The 17626-nt window shown below is 49.0% G+C and overlaps 1 protein-coding gene across 12 annotated transcripts; it reads left to right on the top strand.

The window, feature by feature from the left end:
- Nucleotides 1-17052, top strand: LOC122192173. Of its 12 annotated transcripts, XM_042892677.1 has the most exons (10): nucleotides 1-24; nucleotides 5432-5559; nucleotides 8106-8230; nucleotides 9332-9465; nucleotides 12917-13019; nucleotides 13317-13528; nucleotides 15397-15494; nucleotides 15622-15733; nucleotides 15819-16009; nucleotides 16471-17052. In XM_042892677.1, exons 4-10 carry the CDS (start codon nucleotides 9414-9416, stop codon nucleotides 16657-16659), a joined length of 957 nt encoding a protein of 318 aa, XP_042748611.1. In that variant the 5' UTR covers nucleotides 1-24; nucleotides 5432-5559; nucleotides 8106-8230; nucleotides 9332-9413; the 3' UTR covers nucleotides 16660-17052. The 12 variants fall into 12 exon arrangements, with proteins under 12 accessions (XP_042748611.1, XP_042748610.1, XP_042748621.1 ...); XM_042892676.1 differs by lacking the exon at nucleotides 5432-5559; XM_042892678.1 differs by lacking the exons at nucleotides 1-24; nucleotides 5432-5559 and adding an exon at nucleotides 6929-6969.
- The last annotated feature ends 574 nt before the right edge of the window (nucleotides 17053-17626 follow it).

Below are 17626 nucleotides of genomic sequence, written 5' to 3'. Positions count from 1 at the left end.
GTTAATGAGCTGAAGCATCTCCTGGTAAGGTGTCAGAGCCGGCAGTAACCATGTCTGTCCTTGTGAAAAGCAGAGGGCTGGCTCATCCAAGTGCTTGCTGATTGATGTGTGAGAGCATCTGCATTCTCCATCTGAACAATAAGAAAGCTGGATATGCTGAACCATTACAGCTCATGCAGAAGTTGTGAAAATGCTCTCAAATGTTTCCTTTAGTGATAAGCTGTGTTTTGCACTGTGATGGTCCTGTCTCTGATCTGCAGCACTGCATCTCTTGCAAGCCTTGTGCGCCCATTTCCATGAACCTTCCTTTCTTTCACTCTTCAGAAGAAGTGCTGGGTGCTTTTGGGGGAATCATGCAGGAGGCTGTCAGAAAGCCGGCTGTGATTTTCCTCACATGAAGGGATGCAAAGGGAATGGACGTCATTGCCACCAAGCAGAAGCGAGCTTCTTATGTTGTACAAGATATAATCTAGATTATTGATTATGAGCAGTTGCAGTGCGATAGGGGACGTGAAGTAACTGTTTGGGAGTTCAGGGAAAAGCCATGAGAAGTGAAATGGCAGTTTGTGTTTTGGCTGTCAAAATGGTGGAGCTTTCCTGGAGTGAAAGGTGTGGGCTTTCTGTAGGCAGGCCCCGGATTTATTTCTGTAAGCAGACCCCCTTTCATATTGGTTTTTGCTTGCTGCTTGGCTGTGCCTACCTGCCTGCTCCCTGTGCTTGCTGCATCTGATACCAGTGGATGTGGCTGGGCTCCCCAGGGCTGTGGGCCTGGTCCTGAGCTGCTGCAGCTTAAAGACCATCTGCGTTTGAGTTGTCCTTCCTGGAGCATCAGGTTGGACTTGGTGATCCTTGTGGATCCCTTACAACTTGGGATGTTCTGTGATTCCATGATCTTGGTGATTTGCCTGGAAAATACCAGGTGATTTTTTTATCCCCTTATTTTTTTCTTGGCATTTGAACTTGTAGTTTCACTTCTAAATGTGAGAGCAGAGTTGGATAAGGGGAGGGTAAGTTGATTCTTTATTTTCTATTCTCCCAGGTGGGTCTGTGTATTTAGTGCCCAAGTTGTGGTAGCTCTGTAACTGGGAATGTTCCTAATGGTCATAATAAGACTCTGCTGCCAGCACAGAATTCGGTCACAGGACTGCCTGCTGGATTAAGTTCTGTAGATTGATTATCTGCTATTTGAGATGGTCTGTTCTGTTTGTTTTTTCCAAGACGTCAGGTTTTGAGGTCACTGAGATGTATGGATTAATCAATCACTTGCAGCTTGTTTGAGCTTGAAGCAGTTGAATCGTCCCACACAGCACTGTTAAATAAAACCTTATAATCGCTTTGGAATCGTAGCTCTGCGCTGTGCCCCTGGTGTGAATGTCTGTGCTGCAGGTGGCATCCGTCCTGTCGTTCCACTGTGCTCCTCATTGGCAGCAGGTATCACCCTCAGCTTTCTACCTCACACAGCAGTTTCTGTCTGAGCAGAGATTTGGTCAGTTTTCCAGTTTCTCTGTGTCACCCCCTGTGCTGTTAGTTCTCTCTTCCTGTGTTGGTGTCCTGTCTAGTCTTCAGCTTGCCCCAGGATGCCAGGCCAGCTGAAAAGAATTTTCAAATTATATCCATCCTGATATTTTTATGTACTGTCCTTTGTCTTGATGAGGAACACTCTGCAGTCTTCTGAAGAAATCACCATTTCAGACGTGTGTATTGTTCATCTGCATAGCCAATTACTCCTCTCAAGGCTCTTGTTCTCTAATGCATTCAGTTCAGGATCAGTCCCTGTCCTTTGTCCTCCCTGCTTTGCTGTCCTGTATGGATTTACCTGAGGTTTTTCTTCAGCCTGCTTTCCTTTCAGTGCTGACAATCACAAGGAGCTCTTAGTTGTATGCTGCTGTGTTCGTTTTCCTCGGTTCGTTTTCCTTCCTGATGTACAGCAGGTGCTGGTGGTAGCAGAGCCCTGTTCTCTGTGAGTGACTTGTGCTGAGCCAGTGTTTATTGAGCTCTGGTCTGCAGGATTAAACACAGCTACTTGTGTGGAATGGTGGTTTGCACTGCTTTGAATTTAGTCCTGCTGGCCAGAGATGGACGAGGCAGGGATGTTCAGATACTGAGAAATGTGTTGGTGTTTGATACTTGCGGTGGATTTTATTTTTTAAGTGAGCACTGGGAACCAGAGAAGTTTAGCAGAGGAGCCTTAGTGGTGTGGTTGTATCAGGTGTGCCTGATTTCATGATGATAGGTGGCCTTTTAGTAGAGTTCAGGCTCTGACCCATCAAAGCAGTAATGGGATGAGTTCTGTGTGATACCAGGGCTAATACAGAAAGGTTTTGATGAAGCTGTCCCAGAAGAGTTACCAATCCTTAGCAGCCTGGCTGGCGTGTGATGTACGTTACTGAGACACTCCTTCCTCTGCGTTTGATGAAGCAGATGCTGTTACATAAGATCCAGTGCCTTAATGCCCTTAGCTTCAAAGCACTTCACGGTGAAGATAGGAAGGTGACAAGTTGGAATCGTATTGTGAGCCCAAGTTCAGCAAACCATTACGTCTGAGATCCCTGTTTAGCAGTATGTTTTAAGCTTTTCTGATTCCTATGAGACTTGGACGTCTGTTTATAGGCTTGCAGTGTAGGTGCCTAGGAGCTATGTTTTTCCTAGGGAGAGCGGTGTGCTTGCATACCTTGTGTGCTCTTCAGCAAGGACAAGGTAAAAACCAGTCCTGGATGTTGGGTGAGGAGTAGGGAGAGCGGCGAGCCCAGTCAGTGATGGCAATCCTGAGCCAACGGGTTTCTGTGCCTCTGTCTAGAGCAGAGACGTTTGGAAATTTTCAGATTGGCTTTGATAAGCCTCTGAGCTTCTGGGTGCATTTCGTGACCAGTTCAGTCCTCTAGAAAGCTTGAGGTTTGTCCATCACTAATTTTCAAATTAATTACATGGAAAAAAATATTTCTTAAAAACAGAAACAATAATGAATATGCTAGTAGTGTCACTGCCGTGGAGGAGAACAAAGTAGTAGCCAAGTGATAGGAGAAATAAGAATGCCCTTTGTTTCTTTTCTCTAGGATCTCAAGAACTATTGATAAACATGAAAATATTTAATATGCACATAAAAAAGGATAGCAGTACTAACAGATGGAAAAAATAATGTGAGGTACCCAAGTTTCACCCCAGGTCAAAAAGCTTTGGAACTCTCCCGGAGTAAAGAACAGTTTCTCTGGTTTTTCATTTTGCTGAGCACTGAAAGCATCAGAGAGGACTTGCTGGCATCTTGCTGGCACCCCCACCAGCTCCCTCAGCAGCCCAGGACGGAGCCCGTCTGGTCCCGTGGGCTTGTGACAGTCCAGATGGAGGAGGAGCTCGCTGACTGTCTCCACCTGAATCCCTGGGCTGCGTTCTGGGTAGCATCCCAGACTTCAGATTGGGGCATAAAGTGCCCTGATGATCACTGATCTGCCTTTTACAGGCAGGTGTAAAGAAGGCATTGAGGACCTCAGCCTTCTGCTTATCCTCAGTGGTCACATTCCCCACTGCATCAAGAGAAGGGTGGAAATTCTCCTTGGTTCTGTGATAGGTTTATAAAAGGATTTCTTATTCTCTTACTGCGGTGGCCAGTCTGAGTTCAAGTTGGGCTTTTGCCTTCCTAACTTCCTCCCTGCGTACCTTAGCAACTGCCTTGCAATCTCCCCAAGCAACCTGTCCTGCAGTTTGTCACCTTACTGCCCTTCCTGTCTCCCTAGAGCCCGTCTGACAGGAAAACGTTATTTGAAGACTCATTTCAATGGGTATAGCATAAAACATACTGGTAGTGGGCATGAGAAGTGGAATTGAAGAAATCTGTTATGTGTGCATCATTCTTAATGCCCTGCCACCTTAATAATGTTATTTGGATAGAGACTAACAAAACCTAGCAGCATACAGCCATGCTTGTGTATCTAAAGATCATGCAAAAATGTGAAATTCTGTCTCCAAGTGTCACTGTGTCCATGAAACAAATATAAATATATATATATTATTTTTTTTTTTTTTATAAAGACGAGAACTATTTTGGAAATGTCATAAAAATACTTCTTAGAAATAATTTTAAACAGCGTTTAGTTTTAAAGCATTGTAACTCGGTACTGGTTTTATAAGAGCGAGCTGCCAGGGTTGTTGTGCACCATTTGTTCCAGTAACAGTGGTGATTATTTTTTTTCCTCACAGTTAAAAGCAGGAATCGGGGGCTGAGGAGTAGAAGGGATAAAAAGTCAGTTAAAACTTCTACTGCTGTAACAATAAATAATAATTGTTTAAAAATCTGCAAACTTAGGCTGGTTTGTGTGTCTGGAGAGGTAAAACGTTTCGCTCCACAACGATGAAGCGATTTTTAAAAAGCTTGGGAGGTGAATGCGTTTTAAAAAGCAGAAATATGAAAGATGGAAAGTAGTGAATCTGTGGTGATGGATCTTGGGGGTGTTATCACAAGCAAGGAAGAAAGGGTGAAAGAGCTTTTGGGATGTTTGTGAGTTGAAATAGGAGTTCTGGATCAGCTTTGAAAAAGCAGCAGCTCTGTGCTGGGCAACATGCTGCTGGAAGGTGCAGTAAGTGAACGTTTGGTTAGGAAACTTCAGGAGTTGGTGTTTGAGTAAAGATTCATGAAATTGAGACCTGAAAGGGAAAAAAAGATCCAAGGCTTGATTCTTGAGATGAAAGAACCTCAAGTAGGGGTGTGCATTTTTTTCTTTGTAAGAAGAATACACCATTAGTCATCCTGGGACTTCCTGGGTTTTAGAAACCAAACAAATACAACAGCGAGAGAAAGGCAAGCTACAGGAAAGAAATTTACACTAATTGGCCTTTAATCAAGGGGCAAGGAACTTGTGAATAAATTCTGCTAAGTACCACGTGTAACAGAATTTACCTTAAGAACGGTGTCAGCCCATTAACGTTCTGTGCAGTCTGAGAGTGAAGGAGTGCTGTTTAAGGTGTGAACTTCATCATCATCTTATAGAGGATTTGCTCAAACAAAAAGAAACAATTAAGAAACCCCTGCATACGTGGCAGGCAGGAGGTCAATTGAATCAGTAGAGTTTTCCTCTTAGGGTATGTTCTGTGAAGGCTTTTTTGTGGGAAAGGTTTGAGGGATGAGGGAGGAGGAATTGCTTTCGTCAGGAGTCATCCGAAAACATTGTGCAGAAATTGTAACACTTGCAGAAGGAACATATTGGCATTTTGCAGTTGTGCAGGATGCTGATTGGGATGGAGAGTAAGGAGTATCTGCAGGAGACCGTTCTCTTCTGGTTTTAGGAACCCAGGGAGAGCTCAGGTTGCAGCCTAAGTAATATTCTTTTCCATGCTCTGGGTGCTGTTACGTTCCCCAGAGTTTCATCTCTCCTTCAGATTCCAGTTATCCTGACAGGTTAGGCTTGAATTCAGCGTAATATCTGCTTCTCCCTGGTTTCAGGTTCTTCGGGTCTCCTGCCTGCTTTTCACTTTTTTATTAATGGAGAGTGGAGTTTCTACCACAGAGCAAAGTTTCAGGATTAACAGAAACAAACACGGAACTTTCCAAATGGACAGAGTCGTTTCTTGGTAAGCTGGCAGTCCTGCTTATCTTCACCATATCACCTGACCTGGATTTTACTGTGTCGTGGATAAGGACTGAGATTTCTGGGGACAACATCAGATGAATGTAGCTCTGCCTTTTTTTTCCTTCTCCAAATGCCTCGGGACTGCTGTGCTCTCATTAATACCATCAGTGAGTTGCCTCCTGTTTGAGCCTAGAATGCTTTCCATAGCAGAGTGGTTGGAAATGTAGGGTTTTAACTTAAAACTCTGTTTGCACAGAGTGAAGGTCAGGTTATCTAGCCATAGTTATTACATTCTCATTTCTTTTATAAAACTTGTTGTCATCCATACACTCTACTCTGTTGTCATCCGGCCCTCTGCTCTGCTCCTGTAAGGCCCTATCCGCAGCGCTGCGTCCAGGTCTGGAGCCCCCAGTACGAGAAAGACAGGGAGCTGTTGGAGAGGGTCCAGAGGAGCCACAGAGATGGGCAGGGGACGGGAGCAGCTCCCTGCAAAGACAGGCTGAGGAGCTGGGCTTGTTTGGCCTACAGAAGAGGAGGCTGCGGGGTGACCTCAGTGCAGGCTGCAGTACCTAAAGGGAGCCTACAAACAGGAGGGGAGTCAACTCTGTGAAAGAGTAGATAACAGCAGGACAAGGGGAAATGGTTTGAAGTTGAGGGAGGGGAGATTGAGGTTGGATGTCAGGGGGAAATTCTTTGCTATGAGAGTGGTGAGGTGCTGGAACAGCTGCCCAGAGAGGCTGTGATGCCCCGTCCATCCCTGGAGGTGTTCAAGGCCAGTTGGATGGGGCCCTGGGCAGCCTGGGCTGCTATGGAATGGGGAGGTTGGTGGCCCTGCATGTGGCGGGGAGTTGGAGATTCGTGATCCTTGAGGTCCCTTCCAATTGTGGCCGTTCTGTGATTCTTGTGTGAAGGGCAAACTGAATCCGAGTCTGTCAAGAGCACAAAGCAATGGAACGCAGCACAAGCCGTTTATTGCCTGCGTAGATGATCTTCTCGGGGCATCTCAATTTCAGAGCTGAATTGAGAGCGTGGAGAGAAAGGAGAGGGGGGGGGAGGAGGGTGGAATGGAGGGGAAGGAAGGAAGAAAGGAAAGGAAAAGGGAACTGTGAAGGGGAAGGGAAGAGAAAGAAGGAAAAGGGGGAGGAAGGAGAAGGGAAAAGGGAAGGGGAAGGGCAAGGAAAGGAAAGAAAAGAAAAGAGAAAAGCAAAGGAGAAGCAGAAAAGGCGCACGGCTCCGGCGCCACCCGAGAGCAATCCGGCAGCCGCCCCCTCCACCCACCCCCAGGCCGGGGCCGCTCCCGGGCCGCCCGTAGGAACGTGACGCCGCAGGCGGTTGCTAGGGCCGGGGCAGGAAGTGCTTCCTGCCGGCGGAGAGCACTTCCGGGGCGGCGCGGCGCGGCGGCGTGAGGATGGTGAGCGGGGCCGGGAGGAGCGGCTCCGTGCCGGGAACGGGGTCGGGCCTCGGCGCGGGGGCATCGCGGGGCTGTCGGGGGAAGAGCTCCCCGCGGCGCCGCCGGCAGCCAGAGGCGGGTCCCGGCTCGCGGCTTTGAGCGTGGCCTCACGAGGGCTGCGGGTGCCGGAGCGCAGCCCGGGGCAAGCGGGGTGGCTCCCGGGCAGCGGCAGCGCCGCGCTCCATCGTGCGGTGGGAGCCGTCCCGCTGCGGTCCGGTGCCGTCGCTCTTCGTTTGGACGTGGCTGGGAAGCCGGCGTGTCGCTCGCTCTCGTTGAGCGTCGTTTGCGCGGTGGCGGGCCTTGGGGATGGCGGCGGGGAAGCGCGGGGCTCCGTCCGGATGGTGAGTTTGGCTTTGGCCTCGCTCGGTGGAGTTTTGCTTACGGCCCGGAGTGCGCCGACAGGAGGCTGCGGACGGCGGGGCCTAATGTTGCGGCAAGGATGACGACGGGCTCGTGTGGCTGTGGAGTCAGCCGGCTGGAAAAGCTTGGATGGACGCTGAGCCTGAGCCCCTCCGCCCCCCGCCCCCCTTCCCCCGGCTTCTGCGGTGCGGCTCTGCGGCCTCCCGGCGTTGCAAGCTTTGGTCCTTGTGAGGCTGAAGCGCAGCCGGCTGGTTTGCCTGAGGCTTAAGCTGTGAAGGGAGCTGGTTTTGTGTAGAAATACAGCAGTTAACGTTGTTTGATTAAGCTTGTTTTGGAGATCGAGGGGAGACAGTAACTAACTGCTCTGTACAAAGGATAATTGCGTTGGCATGTTTCTTCTTCAGTAAGGGGCTCTCCCAGTACGTAGTTGCTGACAGTTTGGGAGCAGAGGACCTCACAGCACAGGTAGTGTGCTGTCAGCTTCAGAACGTGTCCCTGCTGGTGGCTTCTCTAGGGGCAGTCACTCACGGTCTGTGCCACCAGCAGACAAATGGAGCTGCCTGCGTGCTGGGCAGAGATTCCTGCATCATGGTTCTATGACCTTATCAGCCAAAGGAGGCTTTTCACATTGCCACAGTTTGTACTCTGCCTTTTTAAATAATTTGTAAGCGACAGTTGATGTACATTGCTCAGTTCACCCAAAAACCTTTACGCTAGTGCTCAACTTCTTTTTTCAGAATTGTCACTCCTCTGAGTAAATCAACCTTTCGAGTCTGGAGCCATCAAACATTGAAGTCTGATGTCCTCCTGGGAAGTGCTGCCCTGGATATTCATGAGACTTTGAAATGAAACCGTATGAAGTGTAAGTACAAGTTTGAGTGCAGCGTGTAACTCTGTGGTGGGCATTGAGTGTTCCTTTTGTTGCTACGGATTGCATTTCTGAGCGTCCTCACAATCCTTTGTTATCATCTTTATTTCCCTACAAGCTGTCACGGTGTCGGAAGCCTGATGTTTTTCACTTTGCTTTTATGTGCAGGAGTGAAAGTGTAATGAAAGAGTGGTTCCTTTTACATAGCCTAAAAACTGATATGTTTCTGGTGCTGGGTGAGAAAATGAGTGACTGCAGTTGATGTTGTAAGTAGTGTTACACAGGTGCACGTTGTACCATGTAACGTGTCTTAGAACCAGTGAGCTTCTAGGCAGCATGTGCACCTGTGGAGCTTCCAAGTGGAGCATCACAGCCACGATCAAATTGGTGCTGCTACACACACTGCACTGATGTGCTCTCACACCTGTTCTGACTTTTGCTTCCTGACTGTCAGATGTGGGCACTCCAAGTGCAGCACATTGGTAGCAATGCAGTGCGCTTTTCTCCTGGCAGTTGCTGTCCTGTTGTGATTGTAGCTGACAATTATAACTCCGCTGCTCTGTGTAACGATGGGTGTCATGCTGTGTGTTACTGGATGTTGATTCAAGCAGGCCTGTTTGCCATTGCATTTCAACAGAACACTGGGATGTACCCAAAAAGTACCTCTGACCTAGTTATGTGATACAGAATCTTCACATTAAAATGCAAAACTACATGTCACGAGATAAACGTGCAATGTTTTACTCCCAAGATAGACTTGGTAGCTGTTCTGAATGAAGAATGAGGTGAATTACACCTTCTATCTACAGCTCGTCAAGGACAGGTATATTAATTGCTGAAGAAGTGTGGGCAGGAGCCAGAGACTGCATTTCTCCTATGAAGACACGCCTTCCTTTAGGCAGCAAAAAGCTTGTGCTCTGGTTCTCCCTGCTTTGTAGGAATAATAAGTTTGCTGACACCTGGGAGTGATTGGCTGTACCACGAGGTGTAAGCAATTGTGCAGAGTGCAAGCAGAAGTGGTGTATTTCTTCTTGATTGCTGTGACCTCTCATTATACATGAAGGTAAACCCTGACTTTCTTCTTGTACTTTTCAGCTGATCAGGTAGTGGTAACACTGCATCCTCGTGGTGACAGAGAGCCAGCAGAAGTGGTGGATTTGTCTGTCAGTGCAGATGGATGCAGGTAGATGCTGAGCTCCTGACCAGTGGTGATGCCTCAAGTACAGGAAGTGAGTGACTTTCAGCTCAAATGTACCATCTACATGAGATCTGGTGTACAGAGATTTTTTTTACCGAATGCTTGGTCGCAGTGTTTTAGTGATGGTAATGAGTGGTTTATTTGACTTGGTGTTTGTAGAGACCAGAGCTTTTATGTGCTTTTATTTGAGTGGAGTCATAATCAGCAGCGATTATCAGCATTCCTGTAACGTCAATCAGATCAGCACCTGAGTTTTCTGAACTTTGCTTACTTTGTCTAGCAATTATGAGTTCCCTTGTGCCTTACTGTAACGAAGGCCTTTAGCTTCCCTCAATTTTCATTAGCTTACAAGCAAAAAAGCAATATAGAATGGATAAATGTAGTCTCACAATAATAAGCATTCTGGCTAGGAGACAGCTTTGTATTGAATTTTCGTTAGGCATCTCAATGAAATGCTTACGCAGATTTTTGCTGGACAGGGAGATACACTCTTTTTTCTGTTCAATTGGTCTCAGATAATCTTTAACCGAAAGTCAAGGACAATCTTTAACCGAAAGCCTTCAGTAAGTGTAAAATGTGTCAGGACATTAAAATGAAAGTAAGGCGTTCCAGTTCCTTTGGTTGAGAAACACAGAGGCGCACTTGTGAGGGTGGCGCAGTGTGCAGACTAGAACTGGATGGGAGGTGATTTCTGCAGGATGCAACAGGCTCTCTGTGGTGGAAAGCAGCTGGACGATAAGTTGGCTTGTGCCAGAGAGGTGTTTTTGTTTTTTGTAGGACTAAATGAAGTCAGTTTCTGGTTGCATCCAAATACGTAATGTGTTTAAAAGATGGATGGCGTGCTCTGATGGAGTGTGATTTTGTTGTTTGTTTTGCTTTTTCTAAAGAAAGCCCAAATACTGTGAGGCTTGTAGAGCAGGGCTGAGGTGAAAGTAAGAGACTTCCCTCAGGTGCAGCGCTTGGAAGAAGTGAAAGAACAATGAGAAACCATTGCCTTAAATTAACCTACTGAGAAAAAAATGCTGGCAAGTAGGAAAAGTCACACAGACAGTGGGACTGAATACAGTTTGTGCTCCAGGTGCAGGGCAGCTGTTGGAAAGCAGTTCAGCAGAGGGTTCCAAGGCGATGAGGTGTCTGGAGCAGGTGAGAAAAGAGAGAGACCTTGAAAAGGTGCCGTGTAACGTGCTGCACAGTGTAAGGGCTCTGACTGGCCATGCGTTGTTGCCTGAGCAGCCTTTGGAGTGAAGTCTCTGTTTCTGGAAGTAGAATAACTCCCTTGAACAGCAGGTCACAGTGAGAGCTTACATCCCACTTTGTGGCTTACAGCTGCTGTTAGTTCCCACCAGCTGGGAGCTGATAACTGATTTCCTTGTTGATGGCAGTCGTTCAGTTCAGTGGGTGAAGTATTTATGCTACGGACGTGAGCGTTTCAGTGCTGCACGTTGCGAGTGCTGGCACAACAGGCAAATACTTGCAAGGTAGCTGAATGAGCAGTTGAGAAACGTTTGCAAATCTAATTGCTGTATTAGATGGATAATATTCATCTGAATTGCTGGAACACTTTCTGGAGAGCAGCCAAATTTGGACCTGCTCCAATGCTTTTCTGCTACAGTGTGCACAGAGAAAGGGAATGGAGCAGGTCAGAGAGAGCGGTTCTCAAGCAAACAGCTGCAGGGATTTGCTACCAGCCGGGGAGAGGATTTCAGAGGAACTTGTCCTGCCTGCTCTGCCTGCCCTCAGAACAGGGTCGGGGATACGAAAAGTGAGCTCCACTGGGAAAATGACTGCTTGGTGCTGCTGAGAGACAGAAGAGCCACTGAACGGCCTGCCTTTGGCAGTGTTTGTGCAGTTGGATAAGGTAGTGTTACATCTTCCATAAGGTGAAAATGTTACAGCTTTTGCACTTGGTGGCAGCAGTGCTTTAAGAAAATGCACACCCATACATAGGTGTGAAATGGGTGCAGCCTTAAAAGAAGCCAGTAGGTGGGCAGCATGAGAGCCTTGGCGTTTGAGAGCAATCTGGGCTTTAAAGACTGCAGTTTCTGCAGTCCTGGTTAAATTATTTGAAACAGCAGCACTTCAAATATTGATTGCATAAGAATAAACATGTTTTTTAGTCTATCTTGTAACTTAGAAACTACGAAACTTGAAGACAGTGCTGGGTGTTTTCAGGTTGACTCTTCCCCATGCACACACTGCCATGTGTTTTGGTGATCTCATTGTCACAGTTGATAAATACTAGAATCATAGAATCATAGAATCACTAAGGTTGGAAAAGACCTAAAAGATCACCCAGTCCAACCGTTCACCTATTCCCAATAGCTCCTACTAACCATGTCCCTCAACACAACATCCAGTCTTTCCTTGAACACCCCCAGGGTCGGTGATTCCACCACCTCCCTGGGCAGTCCATTCCAGTGCCTGACCACCCTTTCTGAAAAGTAATACTTCCTCATGTCCAGCCTGAATCTCCCCTGCCGTAGCTTGAAGCCATTCCCCCTGCTCCTATCACTGATGACACGAGAGAAGAGGCCGACCCCCAGCTCACTACAACCTCCCTTCAGGAAGTTATAGAGAGCAATAAGGTCTCCCCTGAGCCTCCTCTTCTCCAGGCTGAACATTCCCAGCTCCTTCAGCCTCTCCTCATATGGCCTGTGTTCCAGACCCCTCACCAGCTTTGTTGCCCTCCTTTGAACACGTTCCAGGGCCTCAATATCTTTCTTGCAGTGAGGGGCCCAAAACTGGACACAGTACTCGAGGTGCGGCCTCACGAGTGCTGAATATAGGGGAACAATCACCTCTCTGCTCCTGCTTACAACGCTGTTTCTGATGCAAGCCAGGCTGCCATTGGCCTTCTTGGCCACCTGGGCGCACTGTCGGCTCATGTTCAGCGGAGCATCAATCAATACCCCCAGGTCCATTTCCTCTACGCAGTCCTCCAGCCACACCGCCCCAAGCCTGTAGCGTCGCCTGGGGTTGTTGTGGCCGAAGTGCAGGACCCGGCATTTGGCCTTGTTGAAACTCATCCCATTGGCTCCAGCCCAGCTCTCCAGCCTGTCCATAGTGATACTATCCATACTGTCCATACTGATGATGGAACTGAACAACTGCCATCAACAAGGAAATCAGTTATCAGCTCCCAGCTGGTGGGAACTAACAGCAGCTGTAAGCCACAAAGTGGGATGTAAGCTCTCACTGTGACCTGCTGTTCAAGGGAGTTATTCTACTTCCAGAAACAGAGACTTCACTCCAAAGGCTGCTCAGGCAACAACGCACAGCCAGTCAGAGCCCTTACGCTGTGCAGCACATGTGTTCATACTGATGCTGGATGGAAAACCAGGCTGCAGTAATTATTTGAATAGATAAAGGCAGTGTAGCTTAGTAGTAAGACTTGAGTACAGTTCTTAGTACTGCGTCCCAAATGGCCTGCATGGGAAAAAAATGACAGCATTTACAGAAGGCACGCATTCTCCCTTCCACAGCCTTAACTTTTCCACGTTGTGTCACATCTCTTCTTGACAACGTTACGCATGCTGCCTCTGAAGTTGTTGCAAATAATGAACGGGAATCCATCAGTGCAAGCAGGTGGCTTTTTCTTTATAATCATCCAATGTTCAGAGAATGCAACAAGTTGTTTGGTGAATAACTTTTCTTTGTAATGTCAAAGCTGGGCAGCTGATAGCAGTTCTTGGACTGAAGTATTTTTACAGAGTGCAGCTAAGCTGCCTTTTGTGTGTGTGTGAAGTAGAAAATGTGGCTACATGTGTGCCCGACTTCAAACCACCACCTTATGCACGTTTACTTTTGTGACTTACAAATTCTGAAATAGGTTTCCAATGAGGAGAGAAACACCAAGTAAAGATTTTTCTTTTCTTCTGACAGGTCTGGCGTCAGAGGAAGCGTGAATGGTTGTGCATCCACATCCACAGAGAACGATGGGGCCAGTGCAGTTCACTGGCAGCTGCAAAACATCTTCAGAACCGAGCCCTGGAGGGGGCAGCAGCACAACAACAGCTCCTGCAGCTGCTGCGCTCAGCACATCCAGCACCAAGACAAGAGCAGCCAGCAAGTCCTCCAACTGTGGCATAGCTATGGTCAGCCAAGGTCCTCTTCCACCCGGCTATGAGCTGAATGAATTTTTCTGCTGCCTTTTCTGTTCTCTTATTTTAAGCACACCAAAATACACGTCACATCTGTCTTGTGCTACACAACAGAAATTGCCAAAAGCTTTTAAAGTGAGGGTTTTCTAAACTGTTTGACCTAGTAGGCCTTCAAGTGTGTGCGTGTGCATGCGTGTGCGTGCGTGTGGTTTAATCAAGAAAGGAATTAAATTTTAAGTAGTTTTGATGCTTGTTGTGAACTGCTAAGTCAGTGAGATGACTTGCTGTCCTCATATTAGAAAGAAGTCAAACAGTAAGAAAGTGGTATAAATAAGCAGAAGGAAAGTCAATGTTGCAGGACATAATCTGCTGTGTGGCTTCAAATGTCACAGTTCATACACTGCACCTCCTGAGAGCAGTGTGGGCACAGGTGTTTCATACCCATGTGGAATTGGTCCAATGATTGGTCTGTTGCCTCAAAGATATGAAATAATATCTTATAATAAATTAAATCTTATTATAAATAATAACTTTAAGAAATAGAAATGTTTCTGTACTCTGAGTGAGGGAAAGCAAGAGCTTCCTAATGTGAGTGGCACAATAGGTGAGTTAAATGTGGCTGCAGTTAAAGCAGCAGGTGGTGGAGGCTTGGATTCCCGTGCCTACAGGATAACCGTGACAGCAATTCTGAAAACATCAGTTGTTGCTTCACCACTTTTATTTCATTAGAAATGGGAAATCACTGCACGTTTTCCTCCATGTTGCATTTGAGGCAGCTTCCCAAGCGCTGCATGTTCAGGAAATGCAACGTCAGTGCCCTGGTGATGAACCGCCTGTATGTGATGTGCAGAGGGTGAAGAGGCTGCGGGCCCTTTCCTCAGCTTTGGCTCCTCTGTGCCCTGTTGCTGGCCACAGAGAAGGGCTGCCCGCTGGGCACAGGAGCGCTTCCAGCTGCCATCCCGTGCCCTGTAGCCCCCTCCTCATCCCGTGCGGAACGCCACTCCCAGCAGCAGCACAGGTGCCATTGTGGAACCTTCCCCATGTCACAGCCGTCACCTTGGTCACTGCCACCTCACCCGGCGCACTCGTCTCTGAGAGTGCTGGGCAGGTGGCAGCCATGTCCAGCACGAAGAGAGCGAGAGAGCAGGAGAGAGCGGTTTTAAATGGGAAGAGGGAGCTGGGGGCCCCAGAACCGAAGAGGAGGAGGGGGCCCACCATGACCATCAGGCAGCGGAGGGAGAGGAGGAAGGGAGCCCGGTTCCATCACGCCCAGGCCAGCGCTGTGAGCGACCATGGGGAGCCCATGGAGGTGGATCCACCTCCAGAGGAGCCCATGGAGGTGGATCCGCCTGCGGCACAGCTGGCCTGGCACCACACCACCGTGCCAGGCCCTGTGTTGGCGCGGTCACAGCTCCGCCATCGCTGGTCCGGGCACTCGGCTCCTTACCTGCTGCGCGGCCCCCGCCCCCAGCATTAGCTGGGTGGCATTGCTAACATCTGCTCCTCCTCCACCTTGTTGCTCCTCTGCGGTTCTGCGGGCCCCCAGTTCCATCTTCCCCCTGTAGGAGCTGGGTGCTACTTCTGGGCTTTGTTGTTGATTTTAGTGTTAGCTTAGTTTTAGTGTTCAGTTCAGTTTTAGCGATAGGCATAGGTTACTGTTAGGAGTGTAGAGTTAGGCATAGGTTACTGTTAGGAGTGTAGAGTTAGGCATAGATTGCTGCTGCCAACTGGCAGTAAATGCCGCTCACTCGGTAAGCACTCCCCTGATTTATCCTGCAGAGAAATGAGTGTGACTGCCCTGAGAAGGGAGGTTTGAGGTCTGCAATGAATTGAATTTCCGTCTTGTGACTTTTCTATTGCAGAACATGGAGGAGCAGAGCGTGAGTGGCTGAGAAATGGAGCTGGGACTCAGGGGAGCCATAGGTGCTGTGTCACAACCTTCCTGAGCGGCCCTTGCAAGGTATGTGTCTCTTACTGTAAGCGTGTGCTAAGGCACTGCTGTTCAAACACAGCTGGTGGCACTGTCTGCCACAGATCTGCTTTCTGTTAAGCTTTGCCCTTCTTTTATGCCCACCTGTCCTTTTCAGCTCCTGCTCCCCTCGCCTGCAAGTGGAGCAATGCTCAAGCTTGAGGAGTCTTTTCCTTGGCTGGTGGGAAAGATGGCGCAGCTGCAGGTTTTGTGTCCTTCGTTGTTCTTGGGTCAGTAGACCAAGGAGATGTTCAGAACAGCTCTAAGTCAGCCTGTAACAGCAGTGTGCATGAGACTCTTTTTTCCCTCTTGTAGAAAGCAACCTCCTTGAGAGCAGGAGAGCAGCAGGCTGCCTGCTGTGTGGCTGCTGTGGGCATTTCTCCCAGCTGAGATCCCTGAGCCCATGCTGGCAGAGAATGTGCTGTGCCACCATCTCTTCTGTGGAGCCACTTTGCAGCTTCTCTGCGTTAGCTGCAGTCGTGCCAGTTTCCAGGTGCCATAAGCCAGTAAGTCGTGCTCTCTGAGGCTGATAGAAAGGCACAGACAAGGGCAGGGAGGGAACAATCTGTAGCTGTGGCCTATGGTGGTGTGCCCGGCACTGCTGAGAGTGCCGTCGTTTGTCCTGCCCTTCCTTCCATGTGCGCGTGTTCCTGATGCACGCCAGGAGCCTTGGGGTGCAAGCTCATCTGCTGCTGCTGCTGCTGCTGCTGCTGCTGCTGTGCTGTGTGTGCTGCCAGGCAGTGTCCAAGCCCTGTGCAGGCGCTGCCTTGCTTTGGGTTCTGGTTTGTGTGGCACTTTTGGGCAGGAGATAGAGGTGGAGTTTCTGGCGTGCCCTGATGTCAGGAAGGCAGTTTCCAGTGCTGGCAGCCAAAGCTGCCCGGGCGGGTGGCTTGAGCTCCCCAAGCGAGCTGTGAGCCACTTATTACCTGTGAAGGTTCCCTGACCGTTTCTGCCTTGATTCTTGTAGGACTGGCACAGTCTTGGGACTCAGACTTGGGAGACAGTGAAGAAAGCCAAGGCAAGTGCTGCTCTGCTGAGGAAGGAAGCCAAGAAGGAGAGCAAAAAGAACCAAGAAGGGCTTGAGCGAGAAGGCCCACAGGACACTCGAATCAGCTGGAATGCTTCCTCGGAGGTGGCACCAAAGGCAGCGGACTGAGTCGCCTGGTTTTCTGTCATGGCCGTGCTTTCCCTGTCACAGACAGTGCAGCAGAACTGAGGCACCTGGAAGGGAAGGGCTTGTGCTGCATTCCAAGCAAAGAGGGCTTGCCAGAGGCAGGACTTCAGCTATGGCAAGAGATGGAGAGGCTGTGTTCCTTCAGCATGTGTCTCTTCAGGGCCAGAGCCGGTCTAGTATGAGATTGAAATACGGCTAGCTGGGCCTGGAGAGAGAGCTGACGTAGCCACAGGGTCAGGCTTCTCCTTGTGTCTGACTGGATGCTGAATGACTCATTGCTAAGCAGAAATCCTGGGCGCTGGGGTTTCGTTTTGGGCTGTGCTGATAAATGCAACCCAAATCCTTTTGTATTGAATAAAAGTGAAACCAACCTTTTAAAATGGTGCTGCCTCTTTCCGTAGCTGGTCAAAAGGTCCCGTGCTTGGGCTGGCAATTGTGGGGCGATGAACCAGTCGGCTCTCCCCTGAAATTCTGCTGGTTTTCCCCCGTTTCCTTGTTGGTCTTCCCAACGGGTGGCCTTTCAGCCCATCTGTAACTGCTGGCCACAGGCTGTGAGCATCCCTTTGCTCTCCAAGGACCGCTAGCAAAAGCACAAAGGAGGGGAAGTGGCCCAGGAGGAAGAAAGGCGTCCCTGCACTCAGCCCCTTGAGCTTGCCTTCCCTGATGGCTTTTTCAGCCTTGGGCTGTACTGAGGGCTGCCGTTTGCCCCAGGAAGCCCAACTGCACGCAGCAGCCATGGCCTGCATGTCAGCCTCCCGATGAGGCACAAGGAGTTGAGGTGTGGGTGGGACGGCGTGAAGAGCAGCGCTGGGAGTGGGGAGGAGGAGAGGGCAGCAGGAGAACGTGCCTGGGGCCCAGAGCTCAGCCCCGAGGAAAGGAGCCGGTTGCAAAGAGAAAGCCAGCTTCCACTATTTCTAAGTGGTTGTTGCATCCTAGGTCTGGGTCTGGA

This window comes from Lagopus leucura, unplaced genomic scaffold (genome assembly GCF_019238085.1).
Source record: "Lagopus leucura isolate 7727_CA_CO unplaced genomic scaffold, USGS_WTPT01 35145-0_obj-0_obj, whole genome shotgun sequence".
Classification (NCBI taxonomy): domain Eukaryota; kingdom Metazoa; phylum Chordata; class Aves; order Galliformes; family Phasianidae; genus Lagopus; species Lagopus leucura.
Note: the sequence above shows the minus strand (reverse complement) of the source record. Positions and strands in the feature narration are given on the sequence as shown.